At 38.8% G+C, this 27,588-nt stretch overlaps 1 protein-coding gene across 14 annotated transcripts in view; it reads right to left on the bottom strand.

Annotated features, from left to right (window-relative positions):
* Positions 1 to 4,368: 4,368 nt before the first annotated feature.
* cstpp1 (centriolar satellite-associated tubulin polyglutamylase complex regulator 1) overlaps positions 4,369 to 27,588 on the bottom strand; it is a 209,280-nt gene continuing 186,060 nt past the window's right edge. For 7 of the 14 annotated variants that reach the window (XM_069905588.1, XM_069905580.1, XM_069905570.1 and 4 more), the window contains 6 exons: positions 25,526 to 25,715; positions 19,995 to 20,113; positions 18,686 to 18,872; positions 17,345 to 17,454; positions 9,360 to 9,423; positions 6,347 to 8,694 (listed from right to left, as the gene is read on the bottom strand). In XM_069905588.1, coding sequence (XP_069761689.1) covers positions 8,544 to 8,694; positions 9,360 to 9,423; positions 17,345 to 17,454; positions 18,686 to 18,872; positions 19,995 to 20,113; positions 25,526 to 25,715 — 821 coding nt within the window. In that variant the 3' untranslated portion in view covers positions 6,347 to 8,543. Of the gene's footprint in view, positions 5,626 to 6,346; positions 8,695 to 9,359; positions 9,424 to 17,344; positions 17,455 to 18,685; positions 18,873 to 19,122; positions 19,265 to 19,994; positions 20,114 to 25,525; positions 25,716 to 27,588 lie in introns of those variants that run through there. The other 7 variants (XM_069905544.1, XM_069905536.1, XM_069905529.1 and 4 more) reach the window with 7 other exon arrangements.

The raw sequence follows: 27,588 nt of genomic DNA, 5'->3' as shown, positions 1-27,588 counted from the left end.
CCCAAACCAATTGCGACCCGAGCTCCAGATCTGAACCTCTGATATGATCAGGGACCCTTTGGCACCCTTGACATCTCCTCACTCCCAGTCCTGATACCTGGTACCCCTCTGGCCAGTTCGAGTCAGTCTTCATTTACTGTTTTTTTTTAATTTGGTCTCTGGAGAGATGCTTTAATTCTACCATTCATATTTTAATAATCACTAATTCCTATAATTTTTGTAGAAAGAGAATTTAGGTTATTCTAATTGCCTGACCTGAAAACACATAATCCTATCAACTTTGAATCAGGGCACTTGTCGCTGTTTTATAGTGTGTTGCAAATCAGGAGCTCCCTGCACAAGTTCATTGGTACAAGGCACACAAGCAGTTTTCAGCTTGTCTCCGAGGAGCTGCAGATCAGGTGCTTGAGCCGATGTTAGGAATGGTGAAGTTTAGCTATGACAAAGAAAGCAAGAATAATTCTTCTGCAGGGGATAAAAAATGTCAGAGCATGCATCATTTGTGGGAATGTCCATCCAATCCAATTTTGGAGCTGAAAACTTTTTTATTGACTTGAATTGCTAAACCATTTTATTTCCTGCAGAGCATCTTGCTGAATGTTAAATAAAAGACATCTGTTTCACAGGAACTCAAAGACCCAAAAACTAACAGTGACAACAGTTCCTTTTAGAATCTCAAATGAGTGCTGAAGAGGTTTGCTTAGCTTGTGAATAAACTAATTAACTGCACTTCTAAATGGAAACCATTGAATCTTAGATGAAGCAGCTTTCAAACTGCACACATCAAAAGCCCATTAACAAGTAATCCAATGATTTCGATAGCGCTTCATGGAACATCTCTATCAACACATCTAATGTCAGAGATATTGCAGAATACTGTGTTACATGATTCAAGGCTAACTCTATAATTGAACACTTATTTTGGAATTTGGGGGAGGTGTGATTTTTTAAAAAAATTGAAATGCATAATACCCTAAAGGCAGGGTGATGGGATGGATATTGAGATACTAGTGGGAGAATCCCAAATTAAACAAGGAGACAATAGGCCATTTCAGATAGCCAAAAACTCGGGATGTAAAGGCAGAAAATCTCTGCCAAAACGCATAAAGACCTGCCTCTCTGAAGGTGCAGAGGTGGTCTCCGAGCCGTATAATCTAACCCCTCTCCGAGAGGGAAAATCTCCGCAGCGCAGCCCTCCGCCGATCAATCTGAATTGTTAGCTGTGCTAGGAGGCTGTTTGGGGGCGGGCTGATGATTGTGTCAGCCCAAGACCCATCTCCACACTCACCCCTTTCCCTCCAATTCAGGGGCAGCGGGGAGCCCTCAGGGCAGCAGGGACCATCAGGGGGCGGCCGGTGCAGGCAGGGACAGCAACACCAGACTGCTTGGACTTCGGGATCACTCTCTGCATTTCAAAATGCGGCAGAGCAATGGCCATCTTCCCTACTGATGATCCCCCATGTAGCTGGAACTCTTCTGGGAAATATAGAGCAGTTTCCGCTGCATGGGGGATTATGGGTAGGGAAGACAGCCATTGCTCTGCTGCGTATTGATGATGGGTGGTGCTATGGCACCAGTCGGCCCACCTCCATGGGGATCTGGAGGGTGCTAAGCTCCTTTTTGGGCTGCAGTCTGAATGGCAAATGCAGATTTTCAATCTGCCCCATACCCAGTCTCCAGGTGGAGGTCTGATCTGAAATGGCCTACAGTTACAAAGGCCTGGTCATTGAAAACTGTAGTGTGTGGGATTTCCTTCTCACAGAGGATGCTGAATCTGTAGAACTTTCCACCCTGAAATGTTGTGAAAGCAAGATATTTTAAAGAAAACTCAGATTTATTTAACTGAGAGCTTTAAGGAATGATTTTGGGGAGGGGGTGGCGGGGTAGGGTTTAGCAAGGAAAAAGAAAGCAAGAACAATTCTACAGATGTACAAATGTCAGAGCATGCATCAATTGTGGATGCACCTAAGTAAACATCATTAAGTTGGAGGATGGAATACCCTTCTGGATGCCAGAGAGAGGGGTAAGTGGACCTGTGCAGGATATTAAGTGAAACATGCAAATCTGCAGATCCTTTGATTGTAATTAAAACACACAGTAAATGGTGGAGGAACTCGGCCAGTCTTGTAGCATCCATCAAAGGTAAAGATGTGTTACTGACTTTTCGGGCTTGAGCCCTTCTTCAAGGTATAAATCTTCACTTGTAACTTGAAGAGGGGCTCAGGCCTGAAATGGCGGTAATACATCTTTACCTCCTTTGCATGAGTTCCTCCAGCATTTACTGTGTGTGTGTGTGTTTTTTTTTTCCAGATTGCACGTGCACAAACCAACGAAACACAGTTCTCCAGTCCTCAGAGCAAAACATCCAGATATACAACCAGACATAACATACATGCAGACAAACAATACATGTACAGCAGTGTTTCTCGATCGTAGTGGGGGTGAAGATTACACCATTGTGAGGTACTGGCGTGGCTGCTGTAACTTCTTGCACCGCAATTTTGCATAAACTCTGCAGGATATTGTCAGTATCTGAAATTTTGAGCATTTATTTGCCAAAGCTAGTTGTGTTTGATCATACAGAATGTTGTACGGATTGTGAGGTGTGAAGGGGTAGATCAAGGAATGGAGGGACAGAAGTGAGAGCATGTGAGGTTATTTATTTTGGATATAAAATTTCTTTTTAAGCTGAACGCCAAAGCACTTGGAGGACAAATATTCGATGTTGCCAAAGGCCAGTGCTATAATCTAATCAAAAAAAAAGTTAATGGAACGTTGGCCTTCATCACCAGGGAATTGAAATACAAAGCAGAGGAAACGATACTTCAACTGAAGACTAAAATTAGTTTTGGACACTGAACTTTGGGGGCGGTGGGAGGGGAATTATCATGGCTTTGGAAATGTTACGTGCAGTTTCACTGGAATTAAATCAAGCCTTAAAGGATTTAATTTTGAGGATTGTTTGCATGGAACTTGATTTCTATTGCTTTTGAGTTGAAACAGCCAAAGAATGATGTATATGAACTTTTTTTGCAATGATTTTTAATTGCCATGAAGTTTACACTTCTTTGAGGTAGGTTGCAGTTCCCTTTGTTTTCATTGTTAACGACACTTTGTGTTTTATTTTTTAAGTCTTGAAATTATATCCCATGTAGTCGAGTGAACATAACTTTATCAAAAGGAGGAACAATCTGAAACTTCTTGACCCTTGGGTAACACCATAAGACATAGAAGCAAGATTAGGCCATTCAGCCCATCTCTGCCATTCAATTCATGGCTGATGTTCTTTTTCAACCCCATTGTACTCCCTTCTCCCCATTACATTTGACACCCTTACAAATCAAGAGTCCATCAACCACTTTAAATATACTCAATGACTTGGCCTCCACATTCATCTGCAGAACAAACTCCACAGATTCGCATTCCTCTGGCTGAAGAAACTTCTCATTTTTGTTCTAAATTGATATTCTTTTATTCTGAGGCTGTGTCCCATGACCGGAATCGTTTCTGCGGCCTTTCAATATTCGGAATGTCTCGATGAGATTTCCCCTCCCTCCTCCAATCCTCCCAAACTCCAATGGGTGCAGGCCCAGAACCATCAAACACTCCTCGTATATTAACACTCTCATCCCTGGGATCATTCTCATAAACCTCCTCTGGCACCTCCCCAGTGCTATCACATCCTTCCCTGGATATGGGGCCCAAACTTGCTCTCAATACTGTGATGAGGTCTGACCAAGGCCTTGACCAATACACTGTCTGAAAATTATTAATTGCTTTGTATCCATGATTTTTTGGCTCAAGGCAAAGAACAAACTGCTGGAGAAACTCAAGGGTAGAGTGGGGGGTTGGGGCGGGGGGGGGGGGGGGGGGCAGGGGAGAAATTGAAGCTCAAAACTCTTCTTCAGATTCCAGCATCCGCAGTATAATTTTATCATTCCTTTGACTATTTGATTATTTTGGGGGACTGCTATTATGTAGTACTTTTTCAAATCCCTTTTGAAAGCTCATTCAAGTTCATTAAATGAGTTACCTTTCTCTGCACATTGCCATAACTGCTATTTAATTGAACTCAGATAGTTTTGAATATTTATTTATCTTTTTAAATTATTTAGTATGTAGATTTAATTTTTTTTTTTGTGAATTACCTGTCCAATTATAGTTCATTCAGTTCATGGTTTCCCAACAATGCAATTCCATTGCATCATCCTGACATTCACCATAGGACTTTTTTTTCCAAAAAAAATCCTTATTTCTCAAAATTCAAATAAATTTTATCGGCAAATAATCAGTCTAAAAGTGTATGCAAATTTTTTGCATAAAATGTACAAATCATGAAAATCTTGCCAGTTCTTGATGGGTGTCTGTGTGAGAGATCTTTTGCTTGGAAGACTTTCAGTGGTATTCTGCATTACCTACACTGGCCACATGGTGGCAAGACGTAGCTAGGATTTGGAGCTCGATTTTGTTTTGCACACTTGCACAAGAAAACGCACCCGTTCTCCCCCTCCCCACTATTGGCAAAATGACACAAGGCTACTCTTAGTGGAGAGCAGTGGTTTTCAAACTTTTTCTTTCCACTCACATTCCACCTTGAGCAATCCCTACTGCCACGTGCCCTGTGATTAGTAATGGATTACTTAGTGGTATGTGTGTTAAATGGGCAACCTTGCTCCTCATTCCCTTCATCTACCCGGCCACCCCCATCTTTCAACTGCTTAAATCATATATGTCTGGTTCTGATAAAGGGACATTGGCCTGAAAGGCTAACTTTTTTTTGCTCTCTGCAGACAATGCCATCTGCTGAGTGTTTCTAACATCTGTTTTTGTGCACCTTTTCAACAATTGCTTTAGGTAATACAATTTGTCCCTGACAATAATTCAGAGGTAGGATGGGTTTGCTTGTGTTGGAAACCAGTTTGTAGCATTCCACCCATTTGGCTCTTATTCTGCTGAAGTTAGCTGCGGGCGAATTGTGAAGCCAAATGAACTACGGGCTTTAAAGGGGTAATGCAGAAGTGGTGAGGAACTGCTGCACAGTTGTATAGATCTGGGCGTCTGGTAGGAGAGACCCGGGAGCAAAGGGGTAGAAATGTGTTACTGCAATAAAGGTGGTATTTAGTGGGGATAGATTATTAGTAGAAAATAATATGGTGCCATGATTCATTGCAGATGCTCAGCGACCCAAGGTGTGGAAATGCATATTCACTAACATTCATGTACTGGTCTCCCAATGGATGAGTCTTCTCCTGAACATCAGACCTTGGTGGGGTCATTAAAGGCTCCAAACTCTAGAGAGAGCATTGGCCAAAATCACAACAGTATCAGAGCAGCAGTGAGCCTTTTTTTAAAAAAAAATTAATGAGAGTATCCTTCTAAAGGTCAATGTTTATGATGCAAGTGACCCTGTTGATAACATTGCAGGGAAGGCATGAAGATTGTAAGCTGCTTGTGATTCTATGATGCAACCTTGTTAAACAAGCGAAAGCATCCCAAACAGCAACGTGGACAACTTGTGTTCCGCCATCGCCTTTATCTTCATGTTCTTTCTTCTCAGGCTTTCAAGTTTGCGCTCTTTCACTTGTCGAACAAATTCATTTTGTGGGGCTTGGTTTCCTCTGTATCCTTGCATAAAGAAGGGGAAAAAATTGTAACGTTTGCAAAAGACCAATTATCTGACAACTACCAGATTTTATCTATCATGTTCAAAATAACGTGTATTTGAGTGAAAATGGATGTTGTACATAATGCAAAAAGCAAATATTAGAATAAAATTTTTCTACATAGCTTACTTTCAAATAAACTTAATTTCCAGAATAAATTCCACCTTGTTGGTTCAGTTTGCTGTCACATTGAAATTGGCTTAATGCGTGTAATTTTCTCTCTTTTCTCTTCATTTGCTTTGTGATCTGACCCATCAACTATTTTAAACACCGACAGATTTCTCCAATAGATTTAAAAGCATGTGTTATCTTCCCAAAATGGAGAAGTTATTCCCAGTATCTCAGAAAGCATTTGTACTCAGTAAACATTACTAAATAAAGTCTTATGGTCATTATGACCCGGTGCTTGGGCAAATTGGATTTCCTCCATCAGGGTTACCTTTCCAAAATGCCTTATTGCCTGTAAAGTTGTTTATTCTTGAAAGAAAAATGGGAGGGAGTGAATAAATAGAAAGTTTATTTCTTTTTTTTTAATGCATTTCCATTTCACATATTTAGCCAGGAATTAATTTGCATTAACTCATAAATGTTGTTTTATTGTTCTGTTGAACGTGAATTTTACCAGATAGGCCCAATATCTTTCAAAGTCCATGCGACGTGAAGTAAAAAGACCAGAGAATTGCCACTGGCTAATTTAAGATTTATTTCAAGGCTTCTGTAATTTATTGGTAAATAGAATGCAATAAAATACAGGCATCAGAGGGGCATGCAAAACATTTGGCTGGCAGTAAATATTGATGTAAAATCTGGCAAGACTAATTGATGCTGTTAAAGCTTTGCTCAGCAATGCATATTTAGTGTAAATGTGCTTCATGGATTCCGTGGAATGTAGCTCTTCATAACTGTAGCAAGTAGTGGGAGAGGAAGTTGGGAGATTCTAGATTTTGTGAGGGGGTTGGAGGGTTATGGGCAGGGAGCAGCAGGTAGGTTGAACTAGTGGAGTTCACTTAAATCGGTGGGGCCAATAAGGCCTGTTTCTGTACTGTAATTGTTATACGGTATCATTGAAATGATGAGATGGTAGTGAGTTTTTTTGGATAAAGATTTTATAGGCATGTTTAAAATGATGAATAGGTAGATCTAGCAGTTAGAAACCATGCTTTACAGAGAATGTTAAGGGATGCATTTCAGAGTTATTGGACACTGAAAAAACAAAGTAATGTAGACGAGATAATGAAGAAGAGGGTAAGTGAAAGAATTGCAATTCTAATTAATACAATTGCTTACATGTAGGTAAAACCACATGAAACATCTGGACCAAGTGGTCTGTTTATGCGCTGCAATTTGTTACTTCTGATTGGAAAGAGACTTGCATTTGAACATGCGCATCTACATATCTCCATCAGAAAGTCACCAAATGTAAAGTTCTTAAAACACCACTTTGGTGCTGAACATGCCTCTGTTTGGTGAAATGCATTTAGTACAACATTGGAATAAGGAGATGGAACTATGGCTGCATGAAGCTTAACAAAATTATTGTTTTTCACTTGTGTGAACTTAGTGTGGTAACACGCCCTTTCATCCCAAGAGCCTGTACTGCCCAATTGACCTACAATCCCCCTTTGCTTTTGGTGGGTGCGAGGAAACTGGAGCCCCCGGGGAAAACGTATAAAGTCCTTTCAGACAGCACAGGATTTGATCCCCGATCCCGATCGCTGTAACAGTGAAGTGCTAACTGCTATTTCAACCATGCATCTTAAAGAGAGAATATTTGGCATTCTTGATAAACAACTGGAAAAAAATTTTAATGTTGGATTTAACATTGTTAGAATTAGACAATTGGAAAATGACTTTTGGAGAGTGATAAGTGGTGAGAATATTTTTAGTGTGTATGTTTATGGGGTGGGGGGGGGGTGGAAGATGTATGGTTTAAAAATCCAGTGGCAGAATATCTAGCAGCTATAAAGAAACTGGTTTAATTCAAGATGCAGTAGCATATTTGACTTTTCTTTTACAAAGTTGAGCTTTGATTATGGAGGTAAATTTTGTTTTGCACCTTGAAAAGTAAACCTGCACTCTTTTCAGCTTCATTTAATATGAGAAATGCTAATATTTTAAATTGAGCAACAATAAGTGAACTTGGTAATGATGCTTGGTAAATGATATACATACTATGCTCTGGATTAATTGACTGGATTATTTTTATTCTGTACAAGTTTTTTTTTAATGTAACGAGGTTGTTATTTTAGTGAATTTCACCTCCTTGCATTTTACTGGCTGAATCTTGTAACTTGTAGGCTTTTAATCTCTCTTGTAGGTGGTAGTCCTCAAAAACACTCAAGTAACTTTGAATTGAACTGTTTCCATTGACAATGGTGTTCAACTACACCAGTTATCAAGTGCTGAAACCAAGGTCTTTATCTCCTAGCTGCATTTGGACTTGGACGCACTACTAGAATTTCTCTGAATCTGGGCATTGTACCTTGAAGGGTTTGAGAGAGAGAGAGATCATCACAGTTTCTAGTTTCAGACAGTGAGAATTCATTCCACGGTGACTGCATAATTCAAAACCTGCTAAATTGAGCCAAAATTTCTGTCTCTTCAGTATTCTGTCTGAAGTAGATGGATAGAAGTTGTTTTAACATTTTCCTCTTGTCAGGATGATGTAGGCCATTGATGAGGAATACAACAGGTGAGGGACACACTCTTAACTTGTTCAATAAATGACTTCTGCCTTCAGAAGGTGAGGTTTTCCCATTTGGGCAACGTACAAATGCAACTGAAGAATAACTATCAACATCCCACTAATCCAAATGGGATACAAACCTACATTTTTAACAAGATTTTATAATGGAACAATTAACAATACAAAAACAGCAGTCAATTTTCAGAGGAATCTGTTTCCTCAGTTGACCCATCACTCTCAACATCCACTTTTTTACGATGAGGCAAAGACTTGCGCTGAGTTTTTCGGGTTGGTTCTCTATGTGTAGGTGTACTGGTCGTAGGATTACTGAGCATCTGATTAATGCTGCAATAGACATAAACATGCATGTTAAACATGCGGATCTAAATTAAAGCTACCCTATACCTATAAATACAAGTTTTACTCTTGAACGTGTAACCTGAACAATTGTTTAGACATACAGCATGATAACAGGTCCTTTTGGCCCACAAGCCTGTGCCGCCCAATAAGACCCAATTGACTTACAACATCAGAACATTTTTGAATGGTGGGAAGAAACCAGAGCACCTAGAGGAAACTCTGGTAGACACAGGGAGAATGTAAAAACTCCTTACAGAGAATGCTGGATTCATGATGCTGTAATAGCACTGATATGCTAACCATTTCACCCATGGGGAAACAAAATAAAAGGGGTAAAAGAGTACTTGGACAAGTTTTATCATCAAAATCTGGATCATGAGATGAAGAAGCATTGACAAAAATGATTAAAATTCATTGTTTGAATAGACCAGTGGTTCTGAGCCTTTTTCTTTCCACTCACATACCATTTTAAGTATTCCCAATGCTACAGGTGCTCTTAAGGGATTGCTTAAGGTTGTATGTGGGTGGAAAGAAAGAGGTTGAAATTTAATCATATGTAATTATTGAGTGAGTCTGGGAAACCTTCAAAGTTCAACTGAGCTCATGGTGGGTGTAGGTGGAAATGATAAAGTGGTTAATCTCTCACGTACAGTTTCTCAAGCTCTTGATCCATTTTTGAATCTGTGAAAAGTTCTGCCTTACTGGGCACAATTCCTGTAAATATAACAAAATAGAACATATTATTTGTGAAACATGAAAGTCTGCAAAGACTGTAGGAAGAACACAAAATTGCTGCATATTGCATTTTAATTTTAAAATGACAAACAAAGGCTACTTGATCTGGATGTATAACCAACGTTTTGGGCCTGAGCCCTTCATCGTGGTATGAGTAAAAAGCAGGCAGGTGCCTGAATAAAAGGGCGGAGGCGGGGGAGGAGGCAAGAACGGGCAGTGGCGGGGGAGGGGGGGAGAACACTGGGGAAGGGGAAGAATGAGAGGGGAGGGAAGAATGGGAGGGGGCAGGTAGGAAGGAGCACAGGCCAACAGTAATAATTGACATGGATAGTACAGGAGAGGAAAGGGAGGGGTTGGCTGTGAATGCAGAGCTGCAGGAAAGAAGAGAGGGGTAAGGTGGTGTTGGGATATGGAAAGAAAGAGACAGGAGGGAGAATAGTACATAGAACAGCACAGGAGCAGGCCATTTGCCTCTTTCTAAATCAAACGAGAACTCTGCTGCCTGTACTTAATGGATATCCTCGATTCCTTTCATAACCTCGTGTCTGTCCAGAGTTTCTTAAATGCAACTATTGTCTCTGCTTCTCCCTCTCCTTCTGGCAGCCCATTCCAGGCACCTATCAACACCCTCCACACAAAAATGAATACATCTCCCTTAAACCTCCTCCCCCTCACCTCTCATCTGTGATGCTTTTACAGTGGGGAATAGATTTTGATGATCCACCCTACCAATGAGTCTCGCGGTTTTTATCCTGTTTCCTCTCAACTTCCTATGCTCCAGAGAAAAGAACCCAAGTTTGTCCAACCTCTACCCAAAACCCAGACCCTCTAAACCAGGCAACCTCTTCTGCACCCTTTCCAAAGCCTCCCTAACCTCCCTGGAACAGGACTGCCAAAAATGCACATTGTATTCCAAGTGCAGCCTCGCCAAAGGAGTAAACGATAGATGTTATAGTCTTCATATCTATCTTCAAAGTTGACAATAAATTTAGATTTTTAGCATCTACCACATAAACACTAGAGTATTATAAATCAAAAATGAAGCAGAGTTACATGAGGAGATATCAGGGCGAGTGATCAAAGGCAATCCCAAGAAGGTTGGTTTCAGAAAGGAGATGTTCAGCAAGGGAAGGTCCCGTCTACAGTAAAACAATTAGTTCAATCAAGAGTAATTATTAACAGAGCGGCTAATATTCCTTTCCCAAAACTCCCTTTTTACTTCCTTGCATTTACAGAAGTTCCATCACTAGATGGCACTGTACTCTTCAGAAAATGTGGAAAAAACACAAATGCTGGAGAAACTCAGCAGTTCAGTTCCTTTATGTAGCAAAGGTAAAGATGAAACATCTGTGATGTACCTTTGCACATTAAGGCACCAATTAACCTGCTGAGTTTCTCTGGCATTTTGTGTGTTTTTTCCTAACCATGTTGTCTACAGAATCCTGTGTTTTACCTCTTCAGAAAATGTACTCATTTTCAAATTTTGAATCGTCAGACTGTGAGATAAACTGGTGAAAGAAAACCCAATTTCTGAAGATTGCCCAGCAACTTCTGGGACTTAAGAGGAGGGAAAAAGAGAAGATGGGGAGTTGAGATGAATACAAGAGAGGAAGATGGGTAAGGAACTCCCAATGTGTAGACACAATTGGGGATGTTTTCCCACAGTAACAAACACTCCCTTTCTCTTATAGGTTTCTTTCTCTCTCTCACAGTCCATCGTTTGAAGAGTAATAGAGGAAGAAAGGTTGCTGTTCCGTCTGTGGAATTTTGTCTAGTTCAACTGCTTTTCAAAAAAATTTCATATTGTTGTGAAGTGTTGAAAGAAATGTTAATCATCATTTTAAGGAAATGGGCGAATGCAAACATTTGACATTTTTATTTGAATGCAGTTTAAAATTCTGATTTGGCTGCACTCCAGCCCGTTCCACAATTTAACAAGGAGGTGACTATTATGCCGTCTCAAATACTCTTCCTCCTTGTTTCAAAATCATTTAATTCCTCTACTATTGGAAATTCATTTATGAAGCCAGCGAGTGAAGTCCGCAGTTTTCAGGGAAAAACAGGCAGGACGGCAGGCTCCTGCTCCATTCGGTTGGTGGATGAAGGTCAAGAGAATCATTGATGTGGGAAATTTTGATTGGCTTTACTGAAAATTAGAAAACCAGGTAAAAGCTTGGTTTACTTGCATAACATGAATAGATATGCTCCAGTCACTAGCAGTTTGAAGGAACAGCCAGGCCAATGGATGAACAGATCTCAGGGAGTGCCCAGCTGACATCCTGTTTCCTGGTATACTTATCTAACCTGTATCTGCTAAATGTGGTCTATAACCAACCTCTATGATTCAGGGAGGGGGGGGGGGGGTGCCTCCAGAATGGCCCATAATGCAGTTTCTTGCAATGTGAAGCTGTATCATCTGCACGGTTCTCAGGGAATGAAAATTGGAAAAAAAAATGGTTATTTTAAACAAATTCTGTAAGAGCAAACATTTTCTTCTCCATCTCAAAATTTTGGGTAGTGATTTGCTAAACATGCAAGGGTGAACTTTTGTAACCTGTCCATAATGTGAGGGTTGCCTGTCACCCAGATTGTAGTGTGATAAGTGCTGCTAATAGATGGAGGAAAAAAAAGAGGCTTTTCCAAACCTCCCTTGAGAATATCTGTAAATCTCAGGAAGGAATCGTAGGGCTGTGCAGCATAAAAAAGGCCCTTTGGCCCAACCGGCCATGCTGATTGCTGAATGACAATGTGCAGTGAAAAGACCTTCTGTATTGTAAAGGTACGTCTGAATGTAAAAAGAAAGAATGTACATATACATCGTGGCCAGAACACTCAATTAACTGAAAGAGTTAAAAAAACTGTCAAGTATCTAAATCATTACTTGGGAATAGATATATGGCCATGCAAAAGGGATTGTATTTCACTTACGAAAATCTCCTTATGATTTCCATGTAACTATGGAAAATATAGAGACCATATTTAGAAAATGTTGGTATTAATATTTAAATGAATCTCAAACACTCCCTTTCTCTTGTAGGTCTCTCTCTCTCTCTCTGTGCCCCCTCCACCCTCCCTGTCACCACCACTCCCCCCTCCATCTCCCCTTCCCCATCCCTATTTGAAATATTGTAAAATGAACGTTTTGTGGTTTTAACTCTTAAATTATATATTAAAAAAGTATCTAAATCACTTTAAAATTTTTGTTCAGTTCCAGAATTTCACAAAAACATTTAGACGTGTTTACCAAAAGGAAAGAATTTAACTATGACCTCATCCACAAAAGCTAAATTGCTCAAATGCTTGAAAATAACCTGAAGTATTTTAAATAAATTACTAAACATTATATTTTTTAAAACATTCTTTGATTAATAAAAGTATTTTAAACAAAGAAGTAGTATATTTATTTTTAAAAAAACACATTTATGTGTAGATCTTGGCCATTTTCTTCCATTCAAACCAGCGAGCATTTAATAATTCAATCTTGGAGTGTTGCCTGCTGCTTCAGTGTGAACAGGAAACAGGACCTTTTGAATTTTCATGTTTGAATGTAGAGACATGGAAATGCAGAAGTTGCTGTCACCTTTTCAGAGCTTAATGATTAAATGAGAAAGCTGATGTGACTGGGGTGTCATGTCCTTTAATATAGTAAAAACATTAAAATGCTGGAGGAACTCAGCTGACTTATTCAGCATACATAGGAGACAAAGATATATTGCTGATGTTTCGAGCCTGAGCCCTATAATCAGAAAGTCGCAGTATTCAAAGAATGGGGCAGGAATCCAAACCAACAAAAGGTACTAATTGGATGTGATAAGGGACTAGGTGGAATTTATCATGCCTGTGCAAAAGGAGACAGGCAATGAAGAGACTCCAGGGAGGCAAGGGGGGAAGGGGGTGGGGGTAGATTTAACGAAAAGCAGAGAAGTCAATATTAATGCCACGTTGGGTGCTTTCCTGAGGTAATGGAAGGTGGAGACAGAACTGCTGGAAGGGAGGCCAGCCTGTGTGATGGCTTTAAATGTGATTAATGAAGGTAACACTGAATTAGATTTTAGAAAGAATTCTGAGTTCTTTTAACCACAACTCCCATATATCTTGAAGGATGGGAAGAAATGAGCACAAAGAAGAAACTCATGCAGACAAGGGGAGAACATATAAATTCATTATAGACAGAGCTGGATTAAAACCCAGGTTCCTAGCTAACTGTATCATCCTAGTTGTAGATATGAAACAAAATGAGTGGTGTGGATTGCTCCTATTGTGACTTTACACCTCTCTTTCACAATAAGTTAACGTGCAGCAACATTTTTGTATGACTGAAGTTAACAAGCTTTGGCAATTATTTCAAAGTGCCTGCTCAGTGCTAAATGCCCAGCCTGACAACATCGCAAATTGCCATGCCTCAGCCTAAAGGATTTTAAAAAAAACAAGTGACAAAACATGCAAGTTTCATAAAAGCTGTTACTGAAAATTGTCCACAAGGAAATTTCTTCAGCAAACACCTTCTCTTGAGAAAGGACATAGAGAACTCGGTGGAGAAGGCAGAGAGCTAATCTGAAAAGCTGTGCTTACAATGGTCTCTGATTGTTCTTGTCTGATAGTCTTGCATCTCTGAGAAATTGGCAGGAATACCTTCTAATACAAGTACCTGGGAGATATGCTTGAGGGATGATTGCTGTTGTAAAATATTTAAACTTTTACATCAAGAGTCGGCTGAAGAGCTGTCACAATAATAGTTATTCTGCATAATGCCCGCAAAACAAATCTATGAAAGAATATTAAGTGAAAAAAGGTTATAAGCCTCCTCTTACAAAGGTAATGCGTGAGATATCAATCTGCCAGCAGAAACAAAATGTCTGTATCCCTTTTACATCCTGCATTCATCTAACCAGCAGTTATTTAAGATCTTTTTTTTTAAATTTAGACACACAGCATGGTTACAAGCCATTTCAGTCCATGAATCCGTGCCACTCAATTACACCCTATTGACCTACAACCCCCAGTACATTTTGAATGGTGGGAGGAAACTGCATTGTAACAGCACTGGTATGTTAACTGTCCTGCCCCATATCTATATACAATATTCATAATTACTATTTTCCATATCTGTATCTTGCATAAGTTGAGTAGTTGCCTGCAGTCTGGGAACAAGGTACTGGGTAGTTTCTGTTCCAACACCATTCACACCTCAATATTCTCCAAGATTAAAAATAACAATTAAGATTTCAGTAACGTGCAATAAAACTGCTGGGATTCCTTTGTATGGGAAGGGAAACAAATACAAACAATTTTAACTGGAATGGAGCAACTTTTAAAAACTTTTGGTTTATAAAGTTTCAACAAAATGCTACTTTCATTACACAGAAAAAGTTTGTTCATTTCCATAATGGAAAAATTAAACTTGATTGCTGTTGATGCAAAGGTTTGAGACTTGCAAGACTCTTATCATATCATTGCTAAGAATGGTTAAACAAGTTTATTTTCCGATAGCAAAGTAGTAGTTTTAATAAATGACTGCAATTCTCCTGAATTTTGAGTGATGCTTCTGAATAATGCCAGAGAAAACAACAGTATACATTGCACATTTGTTTTGGATACCTATAATTTTGGAAGTGTAAGTGTTTTAAGTGGGGGAAAGCATATTTTTACCCAGAGGCATTTATAATCCAGATATAAAGCAAATAAACCTCGCCATATTAAAAAATGGAGAATATAATTACCTCAGCCTGTGAACCCATGATCATTTATGGCTATCTCTTAATCTCAATGCATCTTGGCTTATTAGCATTTCACCTCTGGCTAAAGAGTGATTGCAACATTCAAGTAATTGTGCTTGCTTAAAATTGGTGAAAATGATGTGTTATTATAAACAGAAAAAAAATCCATGGATATTTCATATTAAGCTGTAAAGCCCCACCTTTAAAATGATTTTGCTCAACATTTATCTTTGTTTTTCAATGGCAGATCATCTCACCTAGAATCGTGTGTTTTAATCAGTCATTTGTTGGAATTTTGGGCATGATTTATCCTGTAATGATGGATGCTTCCAAGTGTTTGAATTAGATCAGTGATAACCAATCTTCCATAACACACGGTGGAATATTCTCATTACCACTTTTAGATGACTGGAAAGCAAGATTAATTTTGCCAGTCTAAGATACTGCTTTTGGTAACCTTTTACAGCGTTAATACTTGTTTTCTTATCTAATCACTTTTTTTCCCAAATAAAATTCTTTAAAATATCATATTGGGTTTGTTTTATAGGTAATTTATCATTCCTTCTGTTGAAGACAAAATGAAACAATATAGTGCAATATAGAATGCTTTTCAGGACAACTGTGGCAGGCACACAAATGAGATTTTTTGGAAATGCTGAAATTCCTTTCTGGAATGAATTAAAAAAAAATGTACATAGTTTGCTGAAGAACTGTATGGTTCCCTAATCTATGTTGAGCCGAACCATGTGAATGAACCTACTCCACAAAAGTCTAATCATTCCTTCATTCCCAACCTCACACCTGTAACCCTCTACTTTTCTGGCATCCATATGCTCATCTAAGAGTCCTTTAAATATCACTATTGTACCAGCCTCCATCTAAAATATTGGAAACCCACCACTTTAAAAAAAACACTCATCTCTAAACTTTTCTCCACTCACCTTAAACAGATATCCTCTATTTATTTGCTATTGTCACTCCAGGAACAAGTACTGGCTATCCACCCCATTTATGACCCTCATAGTCCAAAGTGCCTCTATTAAGTCATCTCCATCCTTCATCGCTTCTAACAGAAAAGCTGCAGCTCTGTCATACATGCTTCATTAGATATGTTCTTCATTCTGGTAAATCTCCTCTACACTCTCTCCAAAGAATCTTGACCAGTGATTCTCAACCATTCCCCCCCCCACCCCCCACACTCACAATCCTTTACTAACCATAGAGCACGTACAACACAGGATGCCAAAGGTGGACTGTGGTTAGTGAGAGAATATTTAAGATGGAATGTGAGTAGTGGGGGGGGTTGAGAATGACTGAGCAGAGGCCAGTGACCTGAATGCCCCTGGACCCAGTCGGATATTGTCAAGATGGATAGCTGGTACAGAACACATGTCAGAGTGAACCAGCCCAATGTTGGATCACCCTGAGACAGTGGGATTATATCATGGGGTTCTTCAGTCCAGTTTTTTTTGGTTTAATTAAATTTAGACATACAGCATAGTAACAGCCCCTTTCAGCCCACAAGCACGTGCCACCAAATTAACCTGCAACTCTAGTACGTTTTGAAGGGTGGTAGGAAACTGGAGCACCTGGAGGAATCCCACGCAGACACCGGAAGAATGTACAAATTCCTCAGAGACAATGCAAGGTTTAAACCTGGGTCACTGGCACTGTAAGAGCATTGTGCTAACCATTAAGCTAACTGTGTCACCCTTGCTTATTTGAGCTGTTGGCTTTCCGAACTCAGCTTTTTTGAGTCATTCGGTATTTTTAAAAAAAAAATTATTATTATTATTTTTTAAACACATTGGCAAGCCTGTATCCCCAAATCACAATGTATTGTTAAATATTTAATTACTTGGGAACATTCACTGGAGAATTGCTGTAGTGTGTTTTCTGGGTTGACTAAATATATACAATTAAGGCGAGCAAGATTTTAAAAAATCAGGATATAGTCATTTTAAACATTCAGAGAAAGATCTGTCTGCCTTGGCTGATTAGTCATTCCCAGAAAGAAACAATCTAAGGTTTCCCACATAAATTTTTAATACTGAAATATTTCAGTGTCTGGTTGCTTGATATACTTGGTAAATCTACAACGTGTGTATCACATTAGCTTTTAACCCCTTATTTTAAATTCTAGATCTCCCAAAGTGAGCTGTTCCTCTGTGGGTATTACTTGCCCAATTTGCAGTTAATTCCCTCGTGCTTCACAATAGCCATCAGAAATCCGAAGAACGTAACTCGTTCCACTTTGCCGAGGATCTGCTTCAGGTATGAAGTTGGTGGATAACTGTAAAAGTACAAACATTATTAAATGAAAAATTATAGACAATAAAGTAAATTAGAGTACAACATGTATGCTTGCTGCTGTTACCTCCCTCCCTTCTCCACCTACTACCTCCTGCCCCACCCCTAACCTCTTACCTTTTTGTTCAGATGCCTGCTGACATTTTTCCAGACCTTGAAGGGCTCAAGCCCAAAAATGTTGGTTATGTATCTTTGCTATATAAAGTACACCGTTTGACCGGCTGAGTTTCTCCAGCATTGTATTTTTACAACATATTCCTTTTAAAATGTCAAATATATCATGCAGTTAGGAAGGGTAAAAACTGTAATGGAAGGGAATTTGATGCAAGACATTCTAAATATGTAGAAGTAATATTCCAGCACAAAGATTGTTAGCATTGCTATAAGTTGCAAATTGCAATTTATTTACTATATTTAGTAATATTTCACTGCAAAAAACGTATTAATTTCTTAAATTCTATTAATATCGTAAGCATACAAAATGTGTAACAAATGGAATTCATGGTTATCAGGAGTTTTTTTTAAAAGCTATGGCTCACTGAAAGTGGGCTCAGCAGAAAAGGTATTCAGTTGCCATATCTAAACATCATCCTTTGCTTTCCTATGTCCTGGGAAATCTGGAGGATTAGACTAAACATTTTCTCTTGGATCCTTATCATTGCTGGAACAACAGCTGTCTGTTAAGTCTCTTGATTATTTAGAATAGCACAAGATGGAGCCAAAAGTTTATGAATCTTTGCACTGTTAAAGATGAAAACTTCTCAAGTTTAAAAAGAATTTGCAAATTGCAGTGCTTTTTGATTTTAAAATGGTCTCTCCTTTGAGTCTGAATAATCTGCGTCAGTTTCTGAATTCAAATCAGAATCCATCTCGGACAAACTGCATTTTAGCACAAACCAAGGACAAAAACTGGTTCTACTTTGTCGTGAAGTGTTTGGTTTAATTGCAATGTTATGTGTTAAGCCAGTTTGGAGGCAGACCAAAAGAATCTCAGTAACAAAAATTCTGTAATTACTGATGCAAATAAAATTTAACTATGGCTGATTTCATTAAAAAATATTAATATCCGTGAACTCCATAACAAGATTTACTGAATTAATGAAAGGCTGAACAGCCTGATTAAGCCAATAGCCTGAATCTTGTTATTTGTGCAACTTTCCAGATAATTGTAAAAACAATGAAACTAAAATCTTACAAAATCTCCAGTTCCTTACATTTCTGACCTTGGATGGCAAACACAATAGTTAATATTGTGCCACTGGTGTGCCATGTTGAGAATGGTTTGTGACTGTGGCAGAACTACTGGAGTGGCCTCCTGTTCTATTGACCGTAATGAGGAATGCTGGTAATACTTCATGGAATGTGTGGAGATGACAGATGGGATATAGCAGAAAGGAGAATCTGGAAAATTAGTGAAAACAAATTGCTTCAAAAAACACTAGTGGACTCAGAATATTTGCTAATAAAATGTATATGTTTTCAAAGTAAGAACTATTTAACTTCCAAGCTATAGATATAGCCAAAATTAAGTTGACAACTACTGAATCAGGCATTAATTCAGAAGTGTTTTCCTCATTTCTGTGATACAACAAATAACTATATGGCGTATACATAAAATTATACTAATGGTATTAGTTTTAATCAATCTCACAATAATATTGAGGCTTTTTCAGCCAAGAAAATAGAGGCTTTTTTTTTCTTTGCTTCTCCCTCTGCACCCTTAACCTCTCCTGTCAGTATAACCAGATGGGGACTGGAATAGATGATGGGACTGCTGGATCTCTGGTCCAAATCTAGAAAAAGGGAATGAAAACAATTTGTATTTGTAGAATATTTTGTATTTCATCTGAAAAACATTTCCCTACCAAATTATTGTTGTTTGTTGCCAACAGTGCGATCAGGATGTGCTCCGTAAGATCCCATACAGTGCAAGTTTCATGGGTCTTCCATACTTCATGCAATCGTAGATATTCTGTTTTTCCCCCCCCCCCAAAAAAAATCCAAGAGATGAGGATGTCCACTGAAAGGCTGGGAGGTGAGTGTGGCCACTTCAGTGGTCTGGATCATCAAATTTGCGCACAATTCAAAATATTTAAAAAAAAAACCCTGCAGATGTTGAAAAACTGAAATTGAAACAAAAGGTTGGAAACCCTCAGCAGATTTGACAGCATCTGTGGAAATAGTTAAAGTTTAAAGTTCTATGGCACAGGGACAGGCCATTGGGCCCAATTTGCTCATGCAGATCAGGATAATCTCATTTGCCTCTGTTTGGCCCATATCCCCTCTGAATCTTTCAAATCCATGTACCTCTCTAAATGCTGCAATTATCCCTGTATCTACTACTTCCTCAGGCAGCTTGTTCCATCTACTCACCACTTTCACTGTGCTTTTTTTTAAAAAAAACCCTCAAATCTCTCTGGTCCCTTTTTAAATCTTATTCCTTGCCTTAAATCTTTGCCCTTTAGTTTTAGGTTTATCTACTCTGGTGGGAGGGGTGGGTAAGGCTATTATTATTTACCTTACCTATGTCCCTCATGAAATCTCTAAGGTTCCTTGGCCTCATGCTCCAGGGAGAAAGTTCCAGCCTCTCCTTCCTCGGGTTTTCGAGTCCTGGCAATGTTCTCCTGAATCTTGTCTGCACCCTGCACAGATATTGCTATAACTGTAGCCTATAATTCTCATTAATGTCCTAAACAGTTGTCACATGACATCCCTGCTCCAGCACTCAATGCCCTGACCGGTGAACTATGCTGGGTACCAGTGCGGCTGAACCTGGACTGCTGCGTGCAACTCTGGTCTTCGATGCACTGACTTTGGAGGCCATGCAGAGGAGGTTCACCAGGTAAATTCTGGAAAGTGGGGTTCAGTTTATGTGGTGAGATGGAATAACCTTGGAATTTACTCACTGGAGTTTAGAAGGGAGAAATGTAAGAAAGGAATAGATGAGATGGAAGTTGGGAGGTTGTTTCCATTGGCAGGTGAGATTTGAGGGAGTAGGTTTAAGACTGATGAGAAAAACTGCTTCTCCCAGACAGTAGTGAATCTGTTGAATTCTCTGCCTTAATGATGCAGTAGAAGCAGGTCTCTTAAAATTTATTTCAAATTCAAATAGAGTTTTGAGCAGTAGGGAAATTGAAGGTTGTGGGGAATGGGTGGGTAAGTGGAGTTGAGTCCACAGCCAGATCAGCCATGATGTTGTTGAATGGATGCAATATACCCAAGTGCAGGAGAAACATGGCAGGCCATACAGCATCTATAAGAAGTAAAGGGTAAGTAATGTTTTGGGCCTGAATCCTTCAGGGTGAGCAAAAAGGAGGTACCTAAATAAAAAAGGTTTGCGGAGGTAGGGAGAAGAGGAGGATCATGGGGAAGAGTACATCTCAGAGGTTATAGGTGGAAGGATGGAAGAGAAAAAAAGCTGAGAAGTGGAAGGGGGTAGCTCTCTGAATGGTGAGAGAAGGGCATGGGGAGCTGGAGGGAGAGGGCAGGGAAATAGCCTCGTCTTATCTGTTAGCCTGTAAAGTAAATAGAAATAAGAGGACTTCAATTGAAAATGTTGTATAGGGGGACTTGGCAAGATGGCGTAAGGATCAGACGTGCCTTCCAGTCCTCTCCTGACTCTATCTTATTGTTTTGTCTAGAAATGCCCGTTAAAATTCTTTAAAAGTTTAGATAATTTCAGTGCTGTTAATTTAACTTATGATGGTACAATTGGTGAAAGAGTGCAAAAAAAAACGACAACAGATCATCAAAAAAAAATTTTTTCCAAAAGTTCAAGTTTTGGAGCCTACCTACAGGAAAGACACCGGGACTCAGCGTGAAATGGATCCCAGGAGAGAGGTACAGTGTTCGGATGTAGAGCTCTATGTTACATCGGTAGAGCCCCCTAAAGAGGGCGCCAAACAGCCTTTAGAACAAAGAGTTACTCAAAGGCATTTGTCAGCTGTAGAGGTGGCGTTGCAAACTGCATCTCTTGAAATAGAAGAACCTATACAACTTGATGTACTGGGAGAACTTAATACATTATGGACTGGGGAAAACCCCGGCCAGCGTCCTCCAGTCATTGCTGGAGAGGCTGTGGCTGGGGCTTCCACACGCAGTCATACTACAAGGAAGGCAACCAGAATGAAGGAAGGAACAGAAGATCCTTTGGTTATGCAGAAGAAGCAGGAATCCATTGAGCCAAAATCTCTTCCAATTGAAAAGATTTTTGTGAATCTTGAATCTAAATTATCTTATACAATGCAGGAATTATCCAAGATTATGACTGAACTTGGTACTAGGTTTAATACTCTGGTGAAAATACATTCTCAACAGATGGCTGAGTTTGGAGCTTTTAAGCTTGAAGTGAGAGATAAATTTAATTTGTGTGAAGAAGATGTAGACGAAATACGGGATCAAGTTTTTGATGTGACCAAAATGGTTGAAGACTTACAAACTCAAAATAAAAATTTGGTGAAAAAGATTAATTATTTGGCAAACCAATCCAGATGGAACAATATAAAGATTATTGGTTTGCCGGAAGGTATGGAGGGACCAGACCCAAGAAAATTTTTTACTGAATGGATTCCGCAGGTGCTGGGTCAAGAACATTTCCCGGAAGGTATAATACTGGAACGTGCTCACAGAGCCTTGCGTAGAAGACCTATTTCAGGTCAAAGTCCAAGACCTGTTTTGGTTCGTTGCTTGAATTATTACGACAGAGAAATAATTTTACGAGTGGCTATTAGAAATGCACAACAGAGAAAATCACCCTTGATGATTCAAAATAATCGAGTTTTCTTCTATGCGGATTTGAGTCAAGAAGTTATGTTCCAACGACGGGAATTCAATCCTGCTAAAGAGTTGTTGTGGAAGAAAGGTTACAAGGCAACCTTTAGATATCCAGCTGTTTTGAAGGTTTTTCAAGATGGTTACCAACCAAAGTTCTTTGATTCTCCAAAGGAAGCTATAGCATTTGCTCAAGAGCTGCCAATTACTCAGTTTCAACAGAGACATAGTCCGTCGCAATCTCTAAGGAGACAAGAGATGGAAGAAAAGAGCCGTGCTCCAAGAAGGAATGGTTGTAATGGTGACTCGGCAGTTGGAGCTGATTAAAAGAAGAGTTGTCCTTTTTTTTCTAATGTTTTTTTAAAAAAGGGATATTAAATAATGATGATGTTAGTTTAAGATGAAGTGAGAGTTGGGGGAGAGAACTGGATAGGCAATATTTCCTGAAAGTCATCTGCTACGTGTGAGTTATCTCACACCCATTTTTTTTGGGGAGTTACCGCATTGCGCGGTTTAGATGGGAGGGGGTATTTTTAACCTCCTACCTGTTTTTTTTCCTTTTTTTTGTATTATTAGATTAAAGCGTGAAGGGTTTTTTTTTTGTTTAGATATTAAAAAAAGCACAAGAAAGTATTTGATTGTTTAAAAAACTAAAAGTTTTTTCAGTAGATAAGGAATATCTGAAATTTAAATGTGAATGGGATGGATAAGTTTTTTTTAAATATTTTTTCTTTAACTTTAAGGTGAAAGGAGTGGTAATTCTGGTGTATATTATTTTGCTATTTTAGTTATAGAACGAAGGGAATAATGGTGAAAGTTATAAATTGAATTGTACAATTCTTAATGAGGCTTGAGTTTTGTTTGTGGTTTATGCTCCATTTGTTGAAGATATAGATTTTGTTGTTGATGTGTTTTTATTATTTGGATATCTGAATTTTAACGTAATGATTGGGGATATTTAAATGTGGTATTGGAGCTTTTATTGGATAACTATTCAAGAGTAAAAGGGAAAAAATGGTGGAAGAGTAATAAAATTGAATTGTACAATGCTTAATGAGGTTTGAATTTTGTTTTAAGATGGTGGTTTATGTGACTAATATGATGATAGATGTGAAGTTAGTTGATATTTGGTGAAGGTTTATCTCTATAGAGAGTTTTTTTTTTCATCCTTTTTTTCATGCTACAATTTTTTTAAGAATTGATTATTGTTTAAGAATTTTTGATAGATAATGTTACTAACTTTACTAATTTTTTTATATTAAGTTTGAGTTAAATATATGTTTCATCTTAACTCTGTTTGTTAAATATATGCATTTAAGTTTGATTTAAATATGTTTTTTAAGTCTGATATTTTAGTATTAATTACTTTTCTTTTTGTTAGTATTTTAATCGGTTATGTTTTTGTTTTTTTTTTGTAAGTGGGTTTTTTTCTCACATATATTATTAACTTTATTAATTCTTCACTCATTATTTTTTGGGGGAAAGGGGGGGTTGGACTAATTTGAGTTGGGTTATTAATGTGTAATAATTTTTGGGGAGGATATAGTTTATTTAGATTACTGATATTGTATTGTAATTTTATTTTATTCTTAATTTTTTTTAATGTAATCCTATATGTTATTCATGTTATAAAATCTTACATAAAGTTTTAAAAAAAAAGAAAATGTTGTATGGATGGGGTTGATGCAATGTGAAGATAGATACGGCCCTAATGGAAATTTTCTCATTTTCTTTCCACTAATGAATCCTGTACATTGCCCTCGTATTGTAAGCGAAGTCCGATTGGCCAAAAAAATCACAGAAATTAACTCTGTAACTATTCAGCAACCATTTCTTTGAACTTTGAACTTCTGCTGATTGGGCCACAAATAATGACAAAGCATGAATCATTTTGAGAATGGCCAGATGCCCACTGGGGTGCCCTAGACCATCTACAGTACATGAAGAAAATAAAAATTAATTTGTCAGAAATATTAAAGGACGATTGCAGGATTGGCAGAAACGGTAGAGGAAGATTATTCTGGGGTAATATTTGTACAATGCCATTGAATAGTTATTCATTGTAGAATACAATGGCTACTAACACAGAGTTAGTGAAAATGATTTGAATATTACAAAACAATTTGCAATTAAAAAAAAAAAATCATGGCTTGATTTAGCGAATGAAGATTTAGGAAGGGGGCTGTCCATGTCTGCTGCAGGCTCGCTGGTAGATGACAAGAAAAATGCGGGACAGACATGCCCGGCCTCAGCGGCTGCAAGGGAAATTCTGTTCTGGGATTGGTGCTGCCATATCATGGTTCTTCCTCCTGCATGCGTTCTTGAAGGAGGAGACAGACTAGTCATCAGGCCACGTGATTGGAGATTAGAGCAGTCCACTAGTGATGGTTAATGTGACGAGCACCAAGAGATTTCTTCAGAGAGTCCTTGTACTTTTTTTGGAGCCCATTAGTAGCACAATCTTCAGCAGGAAGATGTGTCCTGCCCAACGTAGCTGTGGCTGCATCAGAATGGTCTCAACGCTGGTAACCTCATCCTGTTCGAGGACTTCAATGTTGGTGACGAAGTCACTCCTGTGGATGTTGAGGATGGGGCAGAGGCAGTGTTGGTGAAAGAACTCAAGGAGTTGTAGGTGGCGACAGTAGGTGACCCACGACTTGGAGCTGTACAGGAGGATAGTCATTACAATGGATCTGTACACATTGATCTTTGTGCCTTTCTTCAGATGCTCATTTTTCCAGACTCTCTTGTACAGCCTGCCGAATACACTGTTTGCCTTTGCCAGTCTGCTGTCAACCTCCTTATCGATCTTGACATCTGAAGAGATGGTGCACCCCAAGCAGCTGAACAGGTGGGATGTCTTCAGCTCAGTCTTACCTATGGCAATGTGGAGAGGGTGGTACTCTTCCTAAAGTGTGGGCTGATGGAAAACTTCTCTCTTCTTCAAGTTTTTACAGTCCGAAGAGCTTGGCAAACTTCACAAAGCAAGATGTTATACGTTGCAAGGCTGTCTCCATGTGGGCAACAAGGGCAGCATCATTGGTGAAGAGTAGCTCTCGAATGAGTTGCTCCAATATCTTGGTGTGGGACTGTAGTCACCTTGAACAGGTTGTCATTGGTGCGGTATTGGATATAGAGACCGTCCTCATCATCAAAGTCTTCTGTGGCCTTGTAAATGCTTTTAAAAGGGATAAATTTTTCCAACAGCTGACTGATGATATTTATAAAATGTTCCATTAAATCTATGCCATAGACACAATGTTTACTAAAAAGTTAATACTTACTTGTGCTTGTACCTATCACAGAGCGTTTCCAAACAGTCATAAAACTGAGCTGCATCAACACCCTCTTGGGTTGGTGTATCACTGGTTGGTGACAGGGGTTGTTCAATGGAAGAAGTTGGCACAATCACTGTATTTGGATTCTTTCCCATATGGAGATCTTGGTAAATTATAGCAATGCTTTCAAGAAATTCTAAATGAAAAATGTAAAATTCTGTGTTATGGATGTCAAAAAAAAGACATTTTCAAACTGAATAATTATATTAAGTACATTCATAGTACATTATAGAAAATCACAGAATCACAAGATATAGGAGCAGAAGGAGGCCCATTGGCCCATCGAGTCTGCACTGCCATTGTAATCATGAGCTGATCCATCCACCCACTCAACCTCGCTCACCAGCTTTCTCTCTGCAACCTTTGATGCCCTAACTAATCAAATACCTATCAATCTCTGCCTTTAACACGCCCAAAAACCTTGCTTCCACAGCCGCCTGTGGCAACGTTCCACAGACTCATGACCCTCTGACTAAAGAAATGTTTCCATATCTCTGTTTTAAATTGACACTTTTTTATCCTGAAGTTGACCTCTTGTCCTACAATTCACAAACATGGGAAATACCCTTACCCTGTCTACTCTGTCTAGGTTTTTCAGCATTTGAAATGCCTTGATGAGGTTCCCCCCTCAACCTTCTGTACCCCAATCATTCTAGTAAATCTTCTCTGAACCCTCTCTAACACCAGCACATCTTTTCTCAAATAAGGCACCCAAAACTGTGCACAGTACTCCAAGTGAGGTTCACCAATGCTTTATAGAATCTCAACATTACACCCCTGCACTTAGATGCTATTCCTCTAGAAATGAATGCCAACATTCATTTGAAGAAGCCATTTGCCTTCTTCATCAACAACTCAACTTGGAGGTCAACCTCTCAGGTATCCCTGGATGAGGACTCCCAAGCCCCTTTAAATCCTCTGAATTTTGAATTTTCTTCCCATCTAAATAATAGTCTACCTGTCTACTTCTTCTTTCAAAGTGCATGACCGAACACTTTCCAACATTGTATTTCACCTGCCACCTCTTTGTCCATTTTCCTAATCTATCCAAGTCTCTCTGCAGCCTTTCGATATCCTCTGATCCACCTCTCCTACCAGCTATTTTGATATCATCTGCAAATTTAGCCACAAAGCCATCCAATCAAAAAAAAACTCGACATACTCTTTGTAATAGAAAACATTTAAAAAAAAATACAATACTTCCTGCAAAGTTGCAAATGAATATTTGACATCAGAGCACAGAATACTATCTTTTTCCCTTCCTCTGATCTCAATGTAACAAATTTCTTGATCAATATTGAGGAGGAACGTGATCCCAGCATTGAGCATTTGGGGAATGGCAATCCTCATCATGCTCTAATTTCACAATAAACTATCCATCATGGCTCTCTCTGCCTTGTACCCATGAGCTGATTTCTTGTGTGCTAGCATTCATCCTTTTTTTTTTGTTGGCCACAGTTCTGCTCATCAGTCTTTTGATTGAGAGTTTGTCAAATGCCTTCTGAAAATCCGAATAGAAGGCTCAAATAGCTTCATCAATCCTCGATTCCAACATCCGAAAACTCAATCAGGCAAGTCAACATCCTTAAATTCCAGATGCCGATTAATTTTTCTCTCTCCCCCCGCCCCCCTACCTCTTGAATGTTGTTTCTAAAAGTTGCCCTGTCACCATAGTCTGCCTCTTATTGCTGGGCATGTCCAAATGATGAATTGAACCAAGGCATATCATCACTGATTGTTTCAAACCCCATTTCTACCTGTTCCAATATGAAAACTATTTTCTACCTTCAACATGACATTCAATTTGACTATCTGTTTCACGATTTTACTTGATTCAAACTGAAATTATATTTTCTCAGATTTTAATCCCATCACTTGTAAAATGTAACATGTATGGAATGTTTTTCTGATAAAGTCCAGTAGAGGTCAACAAATGACTACAGATTGTGTTCATATCTCTAATGAAAATTGTGCAAAATTTGCCACAATAAATAAAAATGTAGCAATTG

This window comes from Narcine bancroftii, chromosome 1, assembly GCF_036971445.1.
Source record: "Narcine bancroftii isolate sNarBan1 chromosome 1, sNarBan1.hap1, whole genome shotgun sequence".
NCBI classification, from domain to species: Eukaryota; Metazoa; Chordata; class Chondrichthyes; order Torpediniformes; family Narcinidae; genus Narcine; species Narcine bancroftii.
The sequence above is the reverse complement of the archived record's forward strand: the minus strand, read 5'-3'. Positions and strand labels throughout refer to the sequence as shown.